At 39.3% G+C, this 24,106-nt stretch overlaps 1 protein-coding gene across 11 annotated transcripts in view; it reads right to left on the bottom strand.

Annotated features, from left to right (window-relative positions):
- Window positions 1-24,106, bottom strand: part of SLIT2 (slit guidance ligand 2) — a 364,105-nt gene that overhangs the window by 135,491 nt on the left and 204,508 nt on the right. For all 11 annotated transcript variants that reach the window (XM_057726063.1, XM_057726060.1, XM_057726062.1 and 8 more), the window contains one exon: window positions 3,384-3,455. In XM_057726063.1, the coding sequence (XP_057582046.1) occupies window positions 3,384-3,455 (72 nt within the window). The remainder of the gene's footprint in view (window positions 1-3,383; window positions 3,456-24,106) is intronic.

Here is a 24,106-nt window from a genome sequence, read left to right as displayed (position 1 = left end):
CCACAGCATCAATTTCCTATTGTCAGGATGCTGCCTTGCGCACAGTGAGCCAATCCACAAGATTAGAGCAAGTGCTTCCAGTGAAGATCTGATACCTGGAATTTGCTCTGAATAAGGCCTGAATATGTGGTAAATCCAATAAACCCGGCACCGTGCCTACAGACGGATCTTTTAGACTGCGCTATACAAAATATCGGCTTGATGCAACTAAAGCACATATGCCTTCTGTGCAGCCTTCTTTTTTCTCTTTTACTCTCTGAATGACTGGAAGCACTAACCATCATGTCACCACGCGAGTACACGCACACACTGGCACAGGAAACAGGACGAAGGACTACGCCCCTCCTTCCCACGCTGAATATTAATAACATTAATAATGTCAACATTTATACACTTTCATTGAGTCATTACTTGATGACATACGGTTACCATTTTATTAATAATATGAATTAAAATTTACTCTCAGTTCTAATGTATTTTACCAAATATTTTTCTTCATTTTTAATGATAAAACACAAAGTTCCATGAAATTGAACTGCTTTTTTGAATAACTGTAATTTGACCTATGTTTTAAATATAGCAAAATGCCTTTTAACTGTAAAATTCCAGAAAATTGTAACTATGATCCAATTTAATTAAATAAACCCGTACACGCACTGTGGCACTTCAGTGTTATTCTCGGGGTCTTTCACACTGTTACATGGAAGGCAGTGGGGGTAGCAGGAGTACACTGTTCTTGTGACCACCATCATTCAGCATCCACATAGTTTCTCAAGCCCTCTTTCCTCCATAAGAACAGAAACCCCCGGAGTTAAAATCATTCGGATACCACTCTGTTTGGCTTCCTCCATGTTCAGACTGCTGGGCTTCTCACCACTGCTGCTACTCTCAATTAGGACCGGTTCACCTTGAAAAAACGGTCATATTCCTTACATCACACACACACACTCCACCGCACTTTAATTTCAATCCTCCAGTCCAATCAAACCCAGAAATCAGGCCTTGCACAGGTCTTAATAAATTCTTACTTTCTCAACCTGCTTATACCGGCCAATACTCAACAATATAAAGTATGAACCAACCTCCTTGAAGATTCCTTTATATTTTTTTTCTGTAACTGTTTCCTAAAGTATTCCCTGAAAAATTCAAGCAATATCAGTACTTTTATCTCTTTCTTTCCTCAGTACCTGTTGGACTTAATTTGTTTATAAATCAGGATTTTGTGTATATTCATTGAGTACTTTCTGATAGATTTCTTTTTTTCCATTTTGCAGCTCCATGTCTAATTACCCCATGATATACATGGGTCTATCTGATCTATTACCAATATTGCCAATTAGTTCATGTTCTCCTTTCCTCTCTCCTTAGTATATATTTTTCAGTGCTAATGTCTAGCAGTTGATTAGTGAACACTTGCTGAATGAACACTATACTATATTTTGTAGCAGATTACTGTTCTAAGGTTTTTCACATGTTTTTTCCTCTAATAACCACAACAAGTGTAAGAAATTATTATACTGATTTCATAAAAGTAAAAATTAAGGCTCAGTGAAGTTTACTGATTTGTCATGTCTACAAAACCAAAAAATTGCAAGATTCTGAGACAGTCCTAAGCTCACCGCACAGTGTACCTAACAACTGCCTTTAAATGGTGGAGGGTGGCTGGGGGAACGATGCTGGGGGGAAAAACATTTCAAAACTGCTGCGAAATCAACACTGCGTTCCTCCAAGTACACCGGCTAGCATCTCCCTTATCTTTTAATCTCTGAACGTCTACAATCACATTTGTAAAGAATAAATGACAAGGAATTAAGGAAGAATCCCACCGCGACCGGTATCTCACTCCCCAATGCATCCTTAAATACGGCAGAAGGATTGCTCACAGACTTGGATTCCCTGAATATCTTTACTAAGATTAAAAGCCACCTGTTTTAAGGCTTTAGAGGAAATACTATCATAAGACTGCAAGTGGCATTCCCAAAGGGTGGTCAGCTTTGGCCATTCCTGTCCTTTTACAGAGACATCCAGGAGACTTGAGTAGGTGCTATATAGCGACCTTTATGTTGTTCTGACCAGACATAACATACAGAGGCAGCTTTGAATACCCTACATGTCTGTCTATCTGAAAACGTCCCTAAGTCTTCATTAGAGATTTAAAAGCAAATAAAATCTCTTTCACATGTAAATGCTCATAAAAACCTAGGGCCAGGATTTTGATGGCTCTACACATTTATACTTAAAGTCCATATTTTTCTGCCTTTACCTATATACTTAGAAAGTACTAACTAAAAAACAATTTACATTGAGGAGACGATGTGGAGGCCATAACTTGTAGCTTTATAAACAGTCATCTTCTTTGACCAAGGAAAACATCTGTCTCACATTCGCTACTGGAAAAATATTGTTGGATTCCACCACGGAGAATTCTGAACATCGGCTAATTCTTGAAGTGCCTGCCCTGTTTACTGCCAGCTGAGAAATACTGAGTTCCTGATAGTTACTCCCAGCACACAGGGACCTCTCCCCCCACATTCCAAACTCAAGTAAAAGCTAAGGGAAACGTTTTACACTTCAGATTCACGGTCAGTCAGAAACCATCACGTTAAAAGGCTAATAAGGTATTTTAAAATTTATTAAGATATATATCGATAATACTAGGATTGCCACTGTGATCTTAAATCTGGTATGTAAAGAGCTATCTACACTTACAAAAAACACAGCTACAAAAGACACCAGATTAAAGATTTATCAAGGGAAAATACAGAAACATAGTTTTTTCTTTTCTTTTTTTTTTCTTTTTAAAAAAGGCTATACGTAATATTCTTTCATAAAGATATAAGGGGGAAAGATGTAAGAACAGTATTCATACGAAGGGAAAGACAATGTTCTTATTCTCACACTGTTGGCATTTAATGAAAATAGTGATCCAAAAGCTATTTTAAAAAGCTGTAGCTCTAGGCCACAGGTATCTCTAACGAGAAAATATTACCTACTCTTTCCAGAAAAAATTGTCTATATTCTGCATTTCCAATAAACACTGATAAGAAGTGAAAAAGGAGCTACTGAAATAAGCTCACGGTAAGGGGCAGAAAATACATTGTAAATACCTTTTAATCAAATCATTTCTCTAGATTTCACAAGCTTAATCACAAAGTTTGAAGAATGAATTTGAACAGCCTCAGTTTCAAGACATCTTCTAAACGAGAATTTCTTCAGATAGCTTGTGAAAACAATTTAAAACTTGGTGTTACAAGCTCTCCTAAGAAAGGATAAAGATGTATAGGCTTTCACCATTTTTTCTCTGACACTTTGTTTAACATAAATTAAACCTGGAAAATGAATAACTGAAAAAAAAAACAGTATCAATTAGAAAAAATACTTACAGATTTTTAATATCAACTGCCCCACGGAAAGCTTTCCTTGGAATTGCCTGAATTTGGTTTTCACTGAGGTCACTAAAAATAACAAAAAAGAAAAAAGGTTAAGTTATAAAAGTTATTTAGGAATGATTTTAATCAACGCGTTTGAAAAGTGAGAGGACACTTCCAAAAAAAAGAAAGCTAAAAAAATACTGAAGGTTCATAATTAAATCCACACCATTAGATGCAATTTCTAATACAAATATTTTATATTTCTAATATAAGTTAAAAAGCTGGACTAAACAGTTTCTTGAAGCAATTTTTCAGATCTTTAATTTCACAATAAATTGTTACATATGGTTCTCTTAGATGTAAGAGTTGATTCAGTTCTGTGCAATAAAATATTTCTTTAAAACAAACGGTAAATTGTTCATAACTCAACTTCAAGGGGTTATCAAGTTTTAGCCCTTGCTATTTCTCCAATATCATGGACATAACTTAAGAAGTATATAGGAAAACAGTTCCTTTTAACATCCTAGAGGAGACTGGGCAAAAAAGGATAAAACCCGAGCAGTACGATTAAGTTTTCGCAGCACTTTAAGGCATCTTGCAAACGGAACCTGGCAGCACTGGCCCGGCAATCAAACCCCTAGCTCTGGCGTGAAATATTAACAGCAGGCTGCTCTAGCACCTCCTTTAAATAATTCTATTGTAACCATAAACACAGACGGTCTATATCTGCATTTTAATTTAATTGAGAAACACACTTTAATCAAGGGAGAAAAAGCATCCTCTGAGTTGAAATGAGAGTTTGTAAAAATCACTCATCTCATGAAATGGATCCCTGTTTTCCCTTCAGACGCAATTCCACAAGCTCACCTAGGATTATTAGCCTTAACAAGTAAGACGTAAATACACATGCAGGAAGTGTCACTGAGAAGAGGACGTTTTAAGTAACACTACCACATAGCAGAAAGCTGAAATATCAAATAAATAAAGTATTAAAGTAACAATGAAGGTGCTAAAATTATCTTTAAAATTCAAGATAGCTGACACTCATGAAGAAAGATGAAGCTACTGACCAGGGCTTCATGCCTCACAAAACAGAGCCATTTTCCAACTATGTGCAGGCGCACTGGACGAATTCTCCAGCATCCTCTCCCCCAGTGCTTCTTATGACCAGAGCTGGCTGCTCACACACTTGTGGCCACACAATAGCGGTAACAGGCAGATACAGAGATTCAGTGTGTGGCTCTGACCTCATTAGCATCAAGTTTTAAACAACTGAGATTTGCATTTACATCTCAATATCCACAATATTCAAATGAAAAAAAAAAAATGTTTGCTAAGCAATTTGCAGAGAAATAAATGTTAGTCTATTTAAAGAGTAAAGCTCTTCAGCAAAAAAGACAAGAAAAACACATACATATTTTATTCCAAACAGTAAATCTGTAATATGTGCTTATGTAGGCGTTAAGGCAGCCATTCATGTCCTAAGTGAGCTGTTTTCAATAGCTTCAGTATATCCTTAAGAGTAATAAAACTTTATTTCCTTAAAAATTGCTTATTTCTCCAGCTTGCCGTTCATTCAGACTGACTTCCTTCCTTTGTTTAATTACAGCAAGTTAAGAGTGTTTAATAGCACATGTTTAAAAGCCTAATGTCAGAAACAGTGCTCAAAGGAGGCTCCTGAGCTAGGAGAAGGTAGAGAGAGATGCTGGAGAAAGAAGACTTAGAAAGTAGTAAGAAATGAGGAGGGAAGAAACTGAATTCAAGCAAATTTAAATAGAGAGCACGCCCTGAAAACCGACAGTGTTGCTATTGCTGCGCCCCTGTCAAGTCAATATTTTCTCCTTACTTATTCTTTTTCCACTTCTCCTGGAACAAAGACCGCTTTAGAAACTGTGTAGGTGAATGAAAATGGTAGAGATGCTGACTTCAGACCCTGCCTGCGTCTTCCCCTCCCGCCGGCTGCGGCCATTTCATTCACCACTTGCAGTCCCTGCTCCTCTAAGCCTCTGGGCCCAGGCTTTCCAGGGTCATCACGGTCTCAGAGAGGGCGAGGGCGTGGCGGGAGGAAAGTCAGGAGGGTGACTTCAGGCGGCTCACAGAGAGATGGCCGAAGAGACTGAGCACAGGGTCAGAGCACCGGTCCTTCTGAATTTGCTTTCAGTCCTTTTTGACTGCCTCAGGCAGACTTCTAGGACAGTGAAGGGTTTTATTCTGCTAACGCGTACCATCTTGTCCTTCACCTAAGGGTGAGGGACAGCCGGGCTCAGAGCCTCCCTCAGGTCAATGGCCGACGTGTACCCCTGAGTAGACTGTTCTCTGGGGCCCCTGCTCCTGTGCCCGGCTCACTCTGGCAGCCACACATGGTCATGGCTCTCAGGTCCCTTCAGTTATGTGGGCAACGGTCACCCAAGGCAGGAGCAAGATCAATAAGTTTTCTGTACCTACTGTATGCAATGCTTAAATTTCTAGAAATAGGGACTTCGCTGGTGGCACAGTGGTTAAGAATCCGCCTGCCAATGCAGGGGACACAGGTTCCATCCCTGGTCCGGGAAGACCCCTCAGGCTGTGGAGCAACTAAGCCCGTGTGCCACAACTACTGAGCCCATGTGCCGCAACTACTGAAGCCCACGTGCCTAGAGCCTGTGCTCCACAGCAAGAGAAGCCCCTGCAATGAGAAGCCCACACACCTCAATGAAGAGTAGACCCCGCTCTCTGCAACTAGAGAAAGCCCGCGCACAGCAACGAAGACCCAATGCAGCCAAAAATAAAATAAGTAAATAAAAAATCTTTAAAAAATTTTTTTAGAAATAATATAATATCAAATTTATATTTTAACCCACGTGGCCATCTTGTAAAGTACGTATTATTATTATCATGGTTATTATTACCTTTAGTGATTTCTAAAGAAACCAAGCTTCAGAGATATCAGGTATAGGTGGTAAACAATGACAGAGAGTGTTAACGCAGACACAGAGGCAATCCAGACAAATATTGAGTCAAGCTGTGGGGGTTTCTAAATATGACACTGGGGGCTTCTTACTCCATCTCAATAAGTCCTTCCTGTGGCCTAAAACTTGGGAGATTTTTTCTTAACTTGTCCTAGCCTCTGACTTACGTCTTTTGCCTTTTTGTGTGACATAACTAGCATAAGCAAGAGTATGGAGGTGGAAAAATAGAACTTTTATGGGAGTAGCTTTCGGTCTGGTTTGCTAAGAAGGTGTAACATGCAGTGGAGTAATAAGAGATGAGGCTGGAGGGAAAAGTCAGTGGTGTGAGGAGTGGACATTTTCGTACTGACTAGAGCGCGAGTTCTTATCCCAGCAGACGATGGCAGGGAGGGAAGAGTGATGGATGGGAGCAGGACAGATGCTCCTCTTCACATTAACCTGGCAACAGAACTTAGGAGAATACCAAATCTGCATAACCAGATACAAGATTTTTATGATAGATGGGCAAAAGTAATGAGAATATCAAGCAACATAATAACCATCATGCCTTGCTTGTTTACCCTGAGCTGGTTAATAGATGAGGCATCTCCCACCCTTTAGAGAGAAAAGGGGCAAAAGATTAAGGGCGGTGTCAGGGAGGCACGAAGAACCAAAACTTAGAAGTGAACTGTATGTGGGTACGGATCAGGCAAAGGAGAGAGAGAAGACAGAAGTCATTCTGAACTTAGATTAGAAGACCATTAACAAAATTGGGAAATCAAAATTTACAGTGTCTATTATGAGTTCGGTTGTGGAAAATTGTCAGTCTCGTTAGAGAGATGTGACACATCTCACAGTGTGATGACAGCAAAGAGAGTTCAGGATACGTAAAGCATGAGTGGAATCTTAGGAAAGTGATCCAGGAGGTCAGAGAAGTAACAGTTAGTGGAGGCTTGGTTGATTCAGGCCACTTTCAAAATAGAAAGGGCATTTTTTTGAAATTTAACGAAAAGGATTGAGCTCAACATTTCTCATCTTCCCGTGCTGGTACGGGTGGGTGGCAGAAATCCAAGGAGAGAGGAAGCATGCTGGAGGAACAAGAGCACAGACTGCAGACTAAGACTATCTGAGGCTGAACTCTTTAGCTCTTCCATTTGCTAACCATGTGACCTTGGGAAAATCGCTTACGTCTTCTGTACCTCAGTTTCTTCATCTGTAAGATGAAACAATAACAGTGCCTATAGCATAGGACTGTTAGGTGGATTCAATGAAATAATACTCTTCATGTGCTCAAACAGTGCCTGGCATGCAGTAACTACTATCGAGGCATTGGTTACATGCATTTTACAATTATTCTGCTCGGAGACTTTGCTGTGTGCCCCTAAGCGTATCTGCTCTGTTTTCTGAAGACCACTGTAGGCAATGTGATACATGACCGATGGGAGCGCATTGTTCTGTGAACTACGTGATATGAGAAAAATGAGTCAGAACTACTGAGTTAGCAGGAGAGAGCTGCCAAGGGAAGAGTCTGTAATTATATCACCAGGCAAGAGAGTGTAAGAATGTGCTTCAGAGTAGGAAAATGTCTTGATTGGAGTTGATTTTCAGGAAGATTAATCTGGAAATTGAAATTCGAAGCAGGCAGGGACAACGGGCAGAGAGTGGCATTGGGCAGTATTGTGGAGAAATGGTGGGTCTCCAGTGAACTAGGCAATTCTTTTTGGAGAGCATTAAATAATAAAGTTGAGAGTTTGGGTTAGGTCCAAATATAAGGTCTTTGATGCAAGCTGAGGTGCCTGTCATCTTGGGGAGAGTTTGGAACCACTCCACTTTTCTCAGGAAGGGAACAAAAAAAGTGTTTGGGGAAAAGAAGTGTGGTAACTGGAGAGCTGGGATGGAGGACAAGGAGGCTAAATCAGCTTTGTAAATTTTGGGGCACAAATAAATGGAAAGACATTACATGCTCATGGACTGGAAGAACTAATACTGTTAAAATATTCAAAGTGATCCACAGATTCAATGCAATCTTTATCAAAACTCCAATGGCATTTTTCACAGAAACAGACAAAATTTATTTGGTCCCACCAAAGAACCTGAATAGCCAAAGCAACCTTAAGAAAGAAGAACAAAGCTGGAGGCATCACATTTCTTGATTTCGAGCCACATTACACAGTTTAGTGATAAAAACAACATGGTACTGGCAGAAAGAAAGAGATCAATGGAATAGGATTGAGAGCCCAGAAATAAGTCCACACATATATGGAAAATTAATTTATGACAAAGGAGCAAAGAACATACAACGGAGAAGGGACAGTCTCTTCAGTAAATGGTTTTGGAAAAACTGGACTGCCACATGCAAAAGAATGAAACTGGATAACCATATGACATTATACATAGACACATTCAAAATGAATTCAAGACTTTGACATAAGACCTGAACCATAAAACTCCTAGAAGAAAACACAGGCAGTAATAAGCACCTTGACACTGTCTTACATTTGACACCAAAAAGCAAAATTAAACAAGTGGGAGTACATCAAACTAAAAGCTCCTGCATAGCAAAGAAACAATCAGAAAATGAAAAGGCAACCTGCAGAGCCTATAAAATATTTGCAAAACATTTATCTGATAAGGGATTAATATCTATAACATACAAGGAACTCATGCAACTACACATCAAAAATCAAACAACAAACCCAATTAAATGGGCAGAGGATCTGAACAGACACTTTCTAAAGAATGCATATAGACGTATGAAAAGATTCCCAACATCTCTAATCATTAGGAAAATGCAAATCAAAATCACAGTGAGCTGTCACTGCACACCTGTCAGAAGGGCTGTCATCAAAAAGACAACACACAACAAGTGCCGGCAAGGACGTGGAGAAAAGGGAATACTTTTGCACTGTTGGTGGGAATGTAAATTGGTGCAGCAACTATGGAGATCAGTGTAACAGGTCCTCGTAAAATTACAGAATCACTGCAGGATCCAGCAATCCTACTCCTGAGTATCTATCCAGAGCAAACAAAATCACTCTCCTGAAAGAATACCTGCACCCCTATGTTCACTGCAGCATTATTTACAATAGCTAAGACACAGAAACAGCCTAAGAAAATGTCATATATACGTGTACACACACACACACACACACACACACACACACACACACACACACAGAGAGGAACATTATTCAGTCGTGATAAAGAAGGAAACACGGGTAGACCCTGAGAGCACATGCTAAGTGCAGTAAGTCAAACACAGAAAGACAAATACTGCATGATCTCACTTACATGTGGAGTCAAATAAAAGTGGAACTCATAGAAAGAGGACGGACTGGTGGCTGCCAGGAATGGAAGGTGGGGGATGGGCGAAACGGGTGAAGGTGCTGAGGAAGCGCAGACTCCCAGCTGTGAGACTAACATGCTGTGGGGCTGTGATGTACAGCTAGGGGCCTGTACTTAACAATGACGGACGGTGTACCTGACGATGCTAAGAAGGTAAATCCTAACAGCTCTTATCACAAAAAACTTCTCAGGTAATGAATGTTAACACAACTTACTGCAGTGATCATTTTGTAATATAAAGTTATATGTCAATAAACCTGAGAAAATACAAAAAAAAAGTGACTGTAAGTGCTCAGGCATAATTTGGAATTTTCCATATGAATTAAAATATTGAACATCTTAAATCTGAAGCCTGGTTTATTCATTTTCTGACACGACAAGGAAGTGAGAAGAGCTGGAAAAGACTGTCCCATTCTAAAGCTAATCTTGATAAGAACGATATGAAGGAGGGTGAAAATACGTGGTTTCAAATAGGGAAGGCTCTACGTTCTCGGTATTTGCACAACTGGAAAGATGCAGGCCCTGAGACGTGACCCTAGTGGGCATCACCCCGGGGGTTTCCCACTTTAGACCCTCCTCCTTCTGCCCCTCCAGCCCATTCATAAAACCACTTCAGCAGCGTCTTCAACCCAGCCCCTCCTCCCGTGCTCCATCGCCACGGTCCCTGTTCGGACACCGCCGCCACGTCACACACGGCTGATTTATGATCCTTTCCACTTCATCCTCCACACTGGCCCCACAGTTACAGTTCCAAAACTGACAATACGTCAAAAAACGGCCTCCTGAATTCTTCCCCATATCATTAAGAGGACACCATTCTTACAGTTGTTCTGACCAAAACCTCCGGAGACCTCACTGACATCTCATATCCTTTCACACCCAACATCCAAGCCAGCAGCAAATTCCCCTGACGCTTCAAGATATATTCAGAATCTGACCTACCTACACCTCTGCAGCCCGACAAAGCCCCCAACCCCTCTTCTGTGGATTCTCTTAGAAACGGCCCAACTATATCTCTGAGCCTCCCTTCGCCTTCCTATAATCATATCTTGCCACATCTCTGATCAAAATTCTTCACTGATGTCCCATCTTACAAGGAGGGAAAAGCTCAAAGCATCACAAGGTCTGCAAGTCCCCCAGATCAACGGATCGACACCTTGGACCCCATCTCTTTCTCCTCTCCACCTTGCCCACTCTTCTCCAGTCACACTGGCTTTCTCGGCATTTCTTGGAACCTTCGGTCTGTGTCTCACGTGCGGGCCTCCCTTGATACTTCCTGCGCTTTTCCATCTCAGATCTTCATTCATGAATTCTATTCTCGTAATTAACCTTGTATAAAATCATTTTTCCAAATCTTCAGTTTATCCACATTTTATTTTGTCTTAGGCACCTAGTTCCTATCACCATGAAATGCAGGGTTAAATATTGTTCAAGACACAGAGCAAACAGTACCTCCTTCAACACAAATCTTCTCCAATCCCCCAGCTGAGGCTTGTGCTAAGATCTCTGTAACCTCTTAGCTATGTGATGCTGTGAAGGTCACTTACCCTCTCTCTCCATTTGCTCATCTGAAAAATGAGCTAGGATAAATGGCTCTTAGGGTCAAACAACACTGTTATTAATGCAAATTAATATTCAAATAACTAAATATCAATACAATTATTACACAATTACAAATTAACTATAAAACATTATTATTTATTATTGGGGAGTCACTTGTTCCCATCTTCTGTGCTCTTAAGGCGATGTGCACACACATTTATTGTAACATTCCAAAAGTTTTAGTTGAAATCTTTTCTTAGATAACTGTCTCTCCTGCTAGACAATACGATAAATGAAGGCAGAGATTTTAGTCCATCTTGTTTCTACAGAATTCCCGGCATACGACAGGCCTTTAAGAAGCAAAGGTTTATGAAGGTAGGGAAAGAAAAATAAACTGAAGAAAAACCTTACAAAAGACAGGAACGTGCTTCATGAGTGTGAGCGAGGAAGAGAGCAAAACTTAGTGTTACAGACACAGCGAGGCAGTGCAGGAGAGGAAGCGTCGCTGCTTCACAACACCTTGGAGATTTAAAGGAGAGCTCAATAAAGAGATCAGAGGGAGGAATGCAGAACACTGAGTCTTTGTGCCGGAGCGAGAACTGAGCTACGCCCGGTCCATACAAATCCTCTGTCACACGATATGCACTGATGGATTTCATATTCGCAGGTCCGCGTCCCCAAGAACCAAGACTCCGCGTACTCAAGATTTCAGTATCTGAAGGGGGGCACATCAGCTGTGCTCTTTTCTCTCTCACTTCTATTCTCTCATTCATGCATTCAGAAGCATGTAGGAACAGTGTAAAGTCTGAGGTAATCATTGCTTTGTGATAACTCTGTTTCTTCTATAGTATGTTTTTAAGCAACAACTTGACCACCGATTCTTGATGGATAGGGCTGTCTCTTCGACACTTATACTTCCTCTTCCACGTCTTACATATAATCCTATGTAGGAGAGTTTTTTTACATCATTCTTTGTCAGATGTGTGAATGGTCTCTTTCTAGGGATTACCGGTGCCTCCTCCACGGAAAGTTGTTTTGTTGCCAGGGACCTGCAGCAACTTCCCTCACTCGGCAACTGAAACTTTACTGAACATCTAGTAATAATACACACCTATTTTTCTTCTAATCTCTAATATGCGTTAACAGTGCTTTCTCACACTTAATAAAAAGTTTCCATTGAAGGTTTTTACACAATTTACTGATGACAGTTGTAAGACCCCACAGATACTTAAATGTAAAATTGTGTTCCATTTAGAGTTTATGAAATAAGATAATACTCAAAACTCACTTGTATTGGGCAATTAACTGCCAGGCGATACACTCTGATTTATTTAATTGTTCCGTAATCATATCAGCATGCACTCTTTCATTCCCATCTGGAGGCAAGGAACAGGCGTTTACGTAATTTAGCTGCAGTCATACAGCTAGCAAGTGTGGAGCAGGGATCTGAACTTGGCTCTGTCCTCCAAACCTCAGATGCTGACCTCTGCTGCCCTGCCTCACACAGCAGGTGGCTTCCATGGGGCTCCGGCTCTCTGGTATTGTCGTTCAATGACCTGGGAGCTGTGGTTTCAAAGCGTGGGTCTAGGATGACCCCCTAAGAGTACTCTGGGGAGGCTGTTTAAAAAACAGACCTCTGAGTCCCATCAGAGGTGCAGGCAGCACCTCTCGGGGAGGTCCAGGACTCCTGTGCTGCTGACGAGTCTGCTACGGGACTGTTATTCCGCTGTCTCTGCGCCCCACATTATTAGTAGCCCGTAGGTACATCGCCAATAAGGGGCGGCTTCTGTTTGGTTTATAAGCATGGCGTTCCTTCACGTGCATCCAGCTGGAAGCTGGGAATGCCAACAGGAAATAAAAAGACGGGACGCGCCATGAAGGTGAAAAAGAATATATGTAGTCCTCCGACCAAAGAAGAAGGTTGGATAAGAGGCCAACTTTTGTCACGGTGGTGAAATATACATAACATAATACTTACCACTTTAGGTTTATAGTTCATTGGCGTTAAAGTACATTCACACATGTTGTGTAACGGTCCCCATCCATCTCCAGGATGTTTTGAGAGGCCACTTTAAAGACTTTTTTGCATAATGTAAAATCTTACAAGGAGGATACTAATCTTGAAATAATAAATGATTCACAATGCAAATAATGCTTATCCTTTCTCTTCCTTCTGTTCAAAAGAGTATCATAACATTATCTCACATCAACACTGATCTTTCAAAGTAATATTTAAGTAACAATTTGCGTTACTTATAAGCACTTTAATTAAGTTCTTTCAAGGAGGACATATCTAATTGGGTAAAGCCATCAGGTAATGAGAGAGTCTAAAAACAGTGCGTGACAACAAATTTTAAAAATAACCTCCTTGTGTACATTTTATGAGAAGGGCCACTGAGCTAATAACCCCTGTTTTATGATAACCCACGTGAGGTTTTTTTTGGCACATCCAAACACAGAGAAAAGCACAACAGTCGGAAAACACCCCTGGATGCCTGCAGTTGTATCCTGGAGGGTCCCGTACTGAGACAGGACAGGAATCAGGTTTTGGATAGCAATACGTGGTTCCGCTCCATAAAACTATGTGACCATGTGACCTTGGTCCAAGTTACTGATATATTTTAATTCTAGAAAAAATATCAGGCACTGCCATGTCAGGGTTACTGCAAAGATGGAAGGATCTGATGCATTCTATGCGAACATGGGAAGTGTCTTGCCCAGTCTTAGCACAAAGGCACTCACACACGTTAATTTCCTGCACTTCTATTAGTTCAGTTCAGTTCACTTCAAGAGTTATGTATCGAGGGAACTGTATGCTGAATACACTGCTAGTTCTTAGAAATAAAATATATAAGTAACATGCGTCTGCTCTCCAGAAGCTCAGATTCTGAAACAGAAAGCAAGCAGGTAAGGTGATCATTATATCACTGAACTGATAAAAACATCAGTTTCCTGAAGGAGGAAATAATTTTGTCGTTGATTGGTAATACTTCATTTTGTCATTTTTATCATTAATTGGAATTGTTGGGAATGGTAAATGATAGTAAAACAAACAAAACAACAAAATTAAAAAAAAACTTTTCTAAGGAGTTTCTTTTCTAATTTTTTATTGCAATATAATTGACACGCAATATTATATTAGTTTCAGATATATGACATAGTGATTCAATATATGTGTACACTGTGAAATGATGGAGTTTCTCTTTTTTTTAAATTTTATTTTTTTTACTGTAATGTAATACCTGAATGTATAAAACAATCTTATTGTATTTGTTCTTTTAGCTGAAACTGAAGACATCCCACATGTGTGTGTGTGTGTGTATGTATATATATGTATATATATATATTTTTTCCAATACAGGAATTTTCCCTTTACTTTTTTTTAATTTCTTTTTTAAGCTCTTAATTGGAATATAATTGCTTTAAGCATTTGTACAAGCTTTTGAGGTACACCAAAGTCAATCAGCTGTATTTATACATATATCCCCATATCCCCTCCCTCCCGCGACTCCCTCCCGCCCTCCCTGTCCTGGCCCTCTAAGGCACCACCCATCATCGAGTTGATCTCCCTTTGTTATACAGCAACTTCCCACTAGCTCTCTATTTTACAGTTCGTAGTATACATATGTCTATGCTACTCTCTCACTTCGTCCCAGCTTCCCTTTCACCCCCCGCCCCCCAACCCCGTGTCCTCCAATCCATTCTCTGCATCTGCATCCTTATTCTTGTCCTGTCCCTGGCTTCATCAGTACCATTTTTTTCTTTTTTAGATTCCATACATATGCTTCAGCATACAGTATTTGTTTTCCTCTTTTTGGCTTACGTCACTCTGTATGACAGACTCTAGGTCTATCCACCTCATTACATATAGCTCTATTTCATTCCTTTTTATGGCTGAGTAATATTCCATTGTATATATGTGCCACATCTTCTTTATCCACTCATCTGTTGATGGGCATTTAGGTTGCTTCCATGTCCTGGCTATTGTAAACAGTGCTGCAATGAACATTATGGTTCATGTTTCTTTTTGGATTATGGTTTTCTCTGGGTATATGCCCAGGAGTGGGATTACTGGATCATATGGTAGTTCTATGTTTAGTTTTTTAAGGAACCTCCAAACTGTTTTCCATAGTGGCTGGACCAACTTACATTCCCACCAACAGTGCAGGAGAGTTCCCTTTTCTCCACACCCTTTCCAACATTTGTTGTTTCTAGATTTTGTGATGATGGCCATTCTGACCGGTGTGAGGTGATACCTCATTGTGGCTTTGACTTGCATTTCTCTAATGGTTAGTGATGTTGAGCATCTTTTCATGTGTTTGTTGGCCATCTGCATGTCTGCTTGGGAGACATGTCTATTTAGGCTTTCTGCCCATTTGTGGATTGGGTTATTGGCTTTTTTGGTATTAAGCTGCATGAGCTGCTTGTATATTTTGGAGATTAATCCTTTGTCTGTTGCTTCGTTGGCAAGTATTTTCTCCCATTCTGAGGGCTGTCTTCTAGTCTTGTTTATGGTTTCTTTCTCTGTGCAAAAGCTTTTAAGTTTCATGAGGTCCCATGTGTTTATTCTTGATTTTATTTCCATTACTTTAGCAGGTGGGTCAAAAAGGATCTTGCTTTGATGGATGTCATAGAGTGTTCTGCCTGTGTTTTCCTCTAGGAGTTTTATAGTGTCTGGCCTTACATCTAGCTCTTTAATCCATTTTGAGTTTATTTTTGTGTATGGTGTTAGGAAGTGTTCTAATTTCATTCTTTTACATGTAGCTGTCCACTTTTCCCAGCCCCACTTATTGAAGAGACTGTCTTTTTTCCATTGTATATTCGTGCCTCCTTTGTCAAAGATAAGGTGCCCATATGTGTTTGGGTTTACCTCTGGGTTCTCTATTCTGTTCCATTGATCTTCCTTTCTATTTTTGTGTGAGTACCATACTCTCTTGATCACTGTGGCCGTGTAGTATAGTTTGAAGTCAGGACGCCTAATTCCATCAACTCCATCTTTCCTTCTCAAGATTGCTTTGGCTCTTCGCGGTCTTTTGCATTTCCATTAAAATCATAAGATTTCTTGTTCTAGTTCTGTGAAAAATGCTGTTAGTCATTTGATAGGGATTGCGCTGAATCTGTAAACTGTTTTGGGTAGTACAGTCACTTTCACAATGTTGATTCTTCCAATAAAAGAACATGGTATGTCCCTCCATCTGTTTGTATCATCTTTGATTTCTTTCATCAGTGTCTAATAGTTTTCTGCATACAGGTCTTTTGCTTCCTTGGTTAGGTTTATTCCTAGGTATTTTATTCTTTTTGTTGCAATGGTGAATGGGATTGTTTCCTTAATTTCTCTTTCTGATCTTTCATTGTTAGTGTATAGAAATGCAAGAGATTTCTGTCTGTTAATTTTGTATCCTGCAACTTTACCAAATTCATTGATTAGCTGAAGTAGTTTTCTGGTGGCATCTTTAGGATTTTCTATGTATAGCATCGTCATCTGTGAACAGTGACAGTTTTACTTCTATTCCAATTTGGATTCCTTTTATTTCTTTTTCTTCTCTGATTGCTGTCGAAAGGACTTCCATAACTATGCTGAATAATAATGGTGAGAGTGGACATCCCTGTCTTGTTCCTGTTCTTAGAGGGAATGCTTTCAGTTTTTCACCATTTAGAACGATGTTGGCTTTTGGTTTCTCATATATGGCTTTTACTATGTTGAGGTAATTTCCTTCTATGCCCATTTTCTGGGGAGTTTTTATCATAAATGGATGTTGAATTCTGTCAAAAGCTTTTTCTGTGTCTATTGAGATGATCATATGGTTTTTATCCTTCAATTTCTTGATATGATGTATTATATTGATTGATTTGTGTATACTGAAGAATCCCTGCATCCCAGGGATAAACCCCACTTGATCATGGTGTATGATCTTTTGAATGTGCTATTGGATTCTGTTAGCTAGTATTTTGTTGAGGATTTTTGCATTTATATTCATCAGTGATTTTGGCCTGTAATTTTCTTTTTTTGTGACATCTTTGCCTGGTTTTGGTATCAGGGTGATGGTGGCCTCGAAGAATGAGTTTGGGGGTGTTCCTCCTTCTGCTATATTTTGGAAGAATTTGAGAAGGATAGGTGTTAGCTCTTCTCTAAATGTTTGATAGAATTCTCCTGTGAAGCCATCTGGCCCTGGGCTTTTGTTTGTTGGGAGATTTTTAATCACAGCCTCAATTTCCATACTTGTGATTGGTCTGTTCATAGTTTCTATCTCTTCCTGGTTCAGTCTTGGAAGATTGTATTTTTCTAAGAATGTATCCATTTCTTCCAGGTTATCTAATTTATTGGCATATAGTTGCCTGTAGTAGTCTCTCATGATCTTTTGTATTTCTGTGGTGTCCGTTGTTACTTCTTTTTCATTTCTAATTCTGTTGATTTGCGTCTTCTCCCTTTTTTTCCTGATGAGTCTGGCAAATGGTTTATCAATTTTGTTTATCTTCTCAAAGAACCAGCTTTTAGTTTTATTGATCTTTGCTATTGCTTCCTTCATTTCTTTTTCATTTATTTCTGCTCTGATCTTTATGATTTCTTTCCTTCTGCTCACTTTGGGATTTTCTTGTTCTTCTTTCTCTAATTGTTTTAGGTGTAAGGTTAGGTTGTTTGAGATTTTTCTTGTTTCTTGAGGTAGGACTGTATTGCTATGAACTTCCCTCTTAGAACTGCTTTTGCTGCATCCCATAGGTTTTGGGTTGTTGTGTTTTCATTGTCATTTGTTTCTAGGTATTTTTTGATTTTCTCTTTGATTTCTTTAGTGATTTCGTGGTTGTTTAATAGCATATTGTTTAGCCTCCATGATGGAGTTTCTTAAGTTTACATACGGACCCACAGAATATACAGTCAACCTTTGAACAACACGGGTTTGAATGGTACGCGTCCACTTATACACAGATATTTTCAGTACATATACAGTCAACCCTCCATGTCCACGGATGTGAAACCCACAGATATGGAGGGCTGACTATAATGCACACACAATGTAATATACACGCATGTATTCCTGTCAGGCCTTTGTACACCCCTTTCCTGCTGCCTGGAATATTCACACGTAGCCCTTCATGTGGTTAATCCTCCCACTCTTCCTTTGGAGCAGAGTTTAAATATTTTTTCTGAAAATTGTTTCAGAAATGTACTAATACTGGAGTAGGCTCTTTTCCTCATGCTCCTGTAACATGTCATACTTAACTGACATACTAGATTATAATTGCTAGTTTACTTGTCGACACATCTTATGAGAGACAAAAATTTCCCAAGAACAGATACTGAGTAATTCATCACTGCATCCCCAATGCCTAATACAGTGCCCGGCTGGGGTCACTAAAGCATAAATAAAAATGTCCAAAACTGACTAGCGAATTAGTAATATACTTACTGACATTTAGGTTTCAAGTAGATTACTTATTTAATAGGTACTCGACATCTTAGGATACACTACATGAAAATGTCATCATCTACTCTTGTAAGTTAAGATCATGATAACATATTCTTTTCTTCTCAAAGATATGGTAAAAAATATTCCTTTTGTGATCCAAATATCTTTACTGAGATTAGTAAGATAAAGATGACAGCACAGTTAGAATGATGGTGTTCGTATAAATAACACATATTTCAAATGGAAAACTATCATTGAAAACCTTTATTCAGCCTAAGCAATAGTCTCAGTTTCAGCTGATGGGCATAAAAACTCTTTAATTTTCTCAATATTAGCCTGAGGGATATGTGTGCCTTTCATAATTTAGTCAATAAAACATGGATGTCAACCAAGAAATAATAGTTTCCTGAATATAACTCCATGTATTTGTTTCAGGAGCTGCACTATTCATGTATTGAGATGTATCAAAGATGTGATGTTATTTTTTCATCAAAAAATTGCAATACAGCCAGGAAGACCAGGCATGCATATATGAATAAAGAGCAAACACATACGCACAGTACCATGCATGAGAAAATTAAATGATGAGAGATAACAGGAATTTGTGACATATAAATTAGGAAATGCTTTTGTACGGGAAGGGCATTTGGCTCTTAGGAAAAGTAATGGGGATAGTTTGTTAAGAAGAAATGGGAAGTTGCTTGTAAAGTGATCATATGGGAAGACCAGACACATACAAGTATATTAAGGGTGACATTTCTGGGGAGTGAACGGTAAGAAGACGGAGTTTTGCTGCATCTAACAATTAATTAGAAGGAAAGAGAGTTTGTGTTGGGGTTCCAGTGCATTAAAATGACTACAGAGTTTTCGGTTAATCTTATCAGCAGTAAGAAACAAGGTGATCAAGTAATGACAGAAGGCGAAGCAAAGGTTTCAAGAATGACTAGGAAACGACATCTAACTACTTCAGAACAGAAAGTCTTGTTTTATCCTCCTCGGTTGTTCCTAGAGGCACACTTGTCAATGAAGAGTCTGCCAATATTTATACTCAACTCTGACTTTATCGAAACTCCTAGTCTATCAGGAGAGTCAACCACCAGGCTTTCCGCCCAGAATTTACAGATTTCAACTAAAAAAATGATTCTTGATAATTCTGAAAACACTTGCAATGGAAGACAAGCTTCAGTTGAGAAAAACTATAAATCAATGATTCATAAAACTGGCAAACATCAAATCTCAACAAATTATGACCCCCATCAAGAGAAAACGTCTGCACATAGACTTACAGAGCGTCACTGAGATAAAATGTACATACCTACAAGTCTACGAGCTTAGGCTATACAATTAAATGGTTTTTAGATTATTCAGAGTTGTATAACAATCATCAGCATGTACATTTAGAACGTTTCATCAGCCCCAAAGGAAACTCTGGGCTTATGAGCAGTCACCCCTCCCCATGTTGTAGCATGTATCCGCACTTCATTTTTTATTGTCAAATCCTATTCCATTGTATGGATATAGCACATTTGTTTATCTACTCTTCAGTGGATACATGCAATAGGCTTTGTGAGGCAATTTAAAAATCAATGACTACTGGTGCCGGGGACCAGTATATTTAATACGCTGTTTAAGTCCTTTGTGCTAGTTTTGTACCTGGTTTAATATTTTTTAAAATATAACAGAAGCCCAATTACTGGGCCATGACCATCAAGGAGTGCTCACTACTTCAGATCATCTTGAACCCTTTTACATACCATCCTCTCTCAGAAGGCTTGCTTGTTCTCGTTCGGCTCTGTACACTGAGCCAGAGTCCTCCTCCCCTAGTCTCACCTCCATATACCCGGAACAGCTCTACAATAAGTGACATACTCTTCTGATCATGCTCACAGAACTGGCAGAGGCTATAAAAACAGCTCTCAATTTGTTCTGTTTTGAACTTGGGATAAAACTGGCTTCAAAAATGGGAATAGGTGTATTTTCCTAACCCTGCTTTTTATCCACATGTGCATATCCATACTGATGTTGCTCTGAACAGGTATGAAATGATATACATTTACATGTTTTTTCTAAATGTATGTACACGTGTGACAGACAAAGGGAAAGACAGAAACATAAGAAAGAGAAAGAAATACTAGAGGAAAAAAAAGAAAGATACAGAGAGAGAAAAACTCACTGTCTGAAAACATGGGTTATATAGAGAGATATATAATAGTTATGTGGATATCTTAATTATTAATATATCTCATTACCTGTGACTGAGGTAAAAAAATGTAAAATATAATGATCTAAGAAAGTTTTTCTTTCCAGAATTAAACAGCTCTTAATGATTTTCAATTTAAAACAACACTATATTATAACCCCTGATGATAATTTTAGAAACTTCACTTGAAGCATTCTCTGGAATATTCTCCAGAAAATTTATATTAAATAGAAGGTAGAATGAAAATAATTGGCAAATGCATTTCTCCTAAGCACTCTTTATACAGCCTTGTTTATTCCTTTTATTCCTAAAAACTAAAGGCAACTTTCAGGCATGTGTTCTTTTTCATCAGCATACCTCTTTTTACTTGTTCTAAAGATGTTTAAAAGGTAGAATGTAATCTATTGGTGCTGAAATACTGCATCAGCTTTTAACAAAAGAGCCAACACTGCAATGCTGCTGTTTTATTGCTCAGGACGTATGGTTTCCAGTCGAGTATCCCATTAACCTCAGAGTGCAATGATATCATTTTAATTATATAAATTGAAACAGCAATGTATAATACTTATATCATGTAAAAATGGATTCACTTTATGTGAAAGTGTTTAAACTATCTTTCACTATGAAGCCATAAATTTGCTCTGGATGGCAAACCTGCCTGTAAATTTAATTACTGGTAATTTTATTTTCCTCCACAGTTTAACCTCTCTTAGAGTCTGACCAGGAATATCATAAATCTGTACCTCCATGGATTACTCTGGAAACTACTGAGTAATGATAAATTAGTATCTGCTCAGATTTTAACTTAGAAAAGCAAATAAATATATATGTGGGTAGGAAATAAATATGCCAACCTGTAAAAGCACCACAGTCTAAATTCCTAATTTGTTAAAACGTATGGTTTATTCAATGAAACTTGTAAATTATTATATATAATCAAATAAGACATTGCACAGAAGATAACTATTTTATGCGTCTGAAGGTCCAAACAGCTATGAGGAGATAAGAAAAAAAAAGTTTCATGTAAGAGATGTTTGCGTCAGTTCAAGAGAAAGACGACTTTATATGTAGTAAAGTCTCGTACTACATATTCACAGAATTATCTGGCATCATTAGAGTATTTCAGGAGTCACATCCCCAGAAACTCCTGCAAGTCTGGGGAGAGCACGGGGGTGCAGGAGACGTGTTCCACACCACCGTTTCTCTCCTTCCTCAGGATTCTCCATGGGGTAGCTATTCTAGGGGGAGCAGCACGGAAGCACGGTTGTGATGGGCCAGCGTTGGTGCATCTCAACCTTAATGAAAGGTGACACACACCAGGCACCAGGTGAGAACAGAGAGAAGACCACGGCACGTGTCCAAGAGCCACGTCCCTCAAGCCAGAGGCTGTGGACCCACATCGGGGCTGTGCCACTCACGGGGGCTTTGTCGCATGGGCAAGCCGCTCCACCTCGCTAAGCCTGCACCCTGAGCTGTGACCCGGGGGTAATAAAGCCACCTACTTCATAAGGCTGCTGCCTGCGAGCGCTGGGGTGCAGCCTGCCCAACGCTCAGCGGGTGCTCGGCGCAGAGAAGCACGGGCTCAGGCCGCACGTGCCGCTGCTGCACGCGTCTGTCTGTGCCCTCCACGCCAGGGGGAACGCGCAGCGCTTGGTCTCCGCCTTATTCACCTAAGAGTTTCATCCTGCGTGTGCCCTTTATCAGCTCTGTGACCTTGCACCGGTTTCGTTTTTTTTTTTAACTTCTCCAAGCTTTCATTTCATCTTTAAGACTACTATTTAGAATACATTTCACAGGGCTGTTGGGAAAATTAAATGAAATATTTAACACAGGACCTCACAAGTATTAACAATATTCAATAAATGTCACATATTATCATTTTAACGTGGAAATATATACCAACAGATAGTATTCTGGAAGATGTCCTATTATTAAGGTAGAATTTTAGCTTACCAATTTTATCTATAAAAGTACAATATAGCAGAAGACAGAAAAGCCTTTTTCACAGTTAAACATAGTATCTGTGAATTATATTGCTGTCATTATCAATAAATACTTAAAACAATCCCAGTAAGCTCTGAGCTAGTTTAAGATGCATTTCAAATTCAGGGAATTTCAATTCATCATATACAGTTGCTGAATTACAAAGAAGGACAAGAGGTTCGTAACCTATATGTGGGTATGTCATAATGTTCTGAATGTAAAAAACCTATTCTATAATTTTTCAAAGGCAATCTTAAACTAATGTTTCCACTCAGTGCACAATCCACTCTTGATTATGTAGGCAGCAGACATGTTCAGGAGATCCAAAGCCATATTTTCATGACATCATGATTTCTGAACTATGTCTAAAAAAGAACTAGCTACAGATATAAAATCTGAAAAACAACTTCTGATTCTGAATTCAGTGGGCTATCCTGGGTGTGACCTCACAGATGGAGGACGTGGGGGTGAGTATCTCCATCACCCTGGTCCTGGTCACCTGGTTTGCCAGGAGAAAGGCTTCCATCCGGCAGCATCAGGGCAGGTGCTTCTCACTCACTTTCCCAAGCATACCTTGTTGATGGGGCAGAAAGGAAATGCCATAGTGCAGGGAATTAAACAAGATTTGGAAAAATCAAAGAAATGACTCAGAGTTTTGTTGAAGTAAGAAAGAGGGAGAAAAGAAAAAGGCAAAGAGAAAGAAGGTGTGACCGGGGGAGTGGGGGTGGGTGGGAATAAGATAGGATGAGATCAGGAGGAAAAAATGATGACTGGTATGAGGCAAAACAAACAACAGAACAGCAACTGGTGCAAAAGAAGAATCAGGGCTGAATAATTTTTAAACTGCACAGTTTATTCCTTTTCTATACTTTGCAGGAATATATTTCTACTCAGCCATCGTTTTATTTTTTTAAACATATCACGCATTGAATATTCACAAACCTAAGAAGCAGGTATTGTTATCATGCACACAGACGAGGAAACGGAGCCTTATAAATTAAAGGAACTTACCCTCAGCACTTCACAGGTATTGGGGATTTAGAAGTGAACCCTGCCCTCAGGAAGCTGAACCTAAAATGATCCAGGCTGGATTTGCCCTGGGTTTGGAAATATGTGAGGAGAAAGTACAAAGGCATCCATACACATCTATCCACTGTATAACGTTGTTTCTTTTTCTCATGATGCAACATTTTGCAATTAAAACATCTCAACAAATTCTACTTTACCCATGTCAGATTATACCTTTACAAGGAGATAAAATTTACTTTAAAATTTCTAATGCAACTCAAATATTTTGTTTTGTCTTTGCCAGCTGTCAGTGGGTATCGTAAC

This window comes from Hippopotamus amphibius, chromosome 3 (assembly GCF_030028045.1).
Source record: "Hippopotamus amphibius kiboko isolate mHipAmp2 chromosome 3, mHipAmp2.hap2, whole genome shotgun sequence".
Lineage (NCBI taxonomy): Eukaryota > Metazoa > Chordata > Mammalia > Artiodactyla > Hippopotamidae > Hippopotamus > Hippopotamus amphibius.
This window is presented reverse-complemented; position numbering and strand designations above follow the sequence as displayed.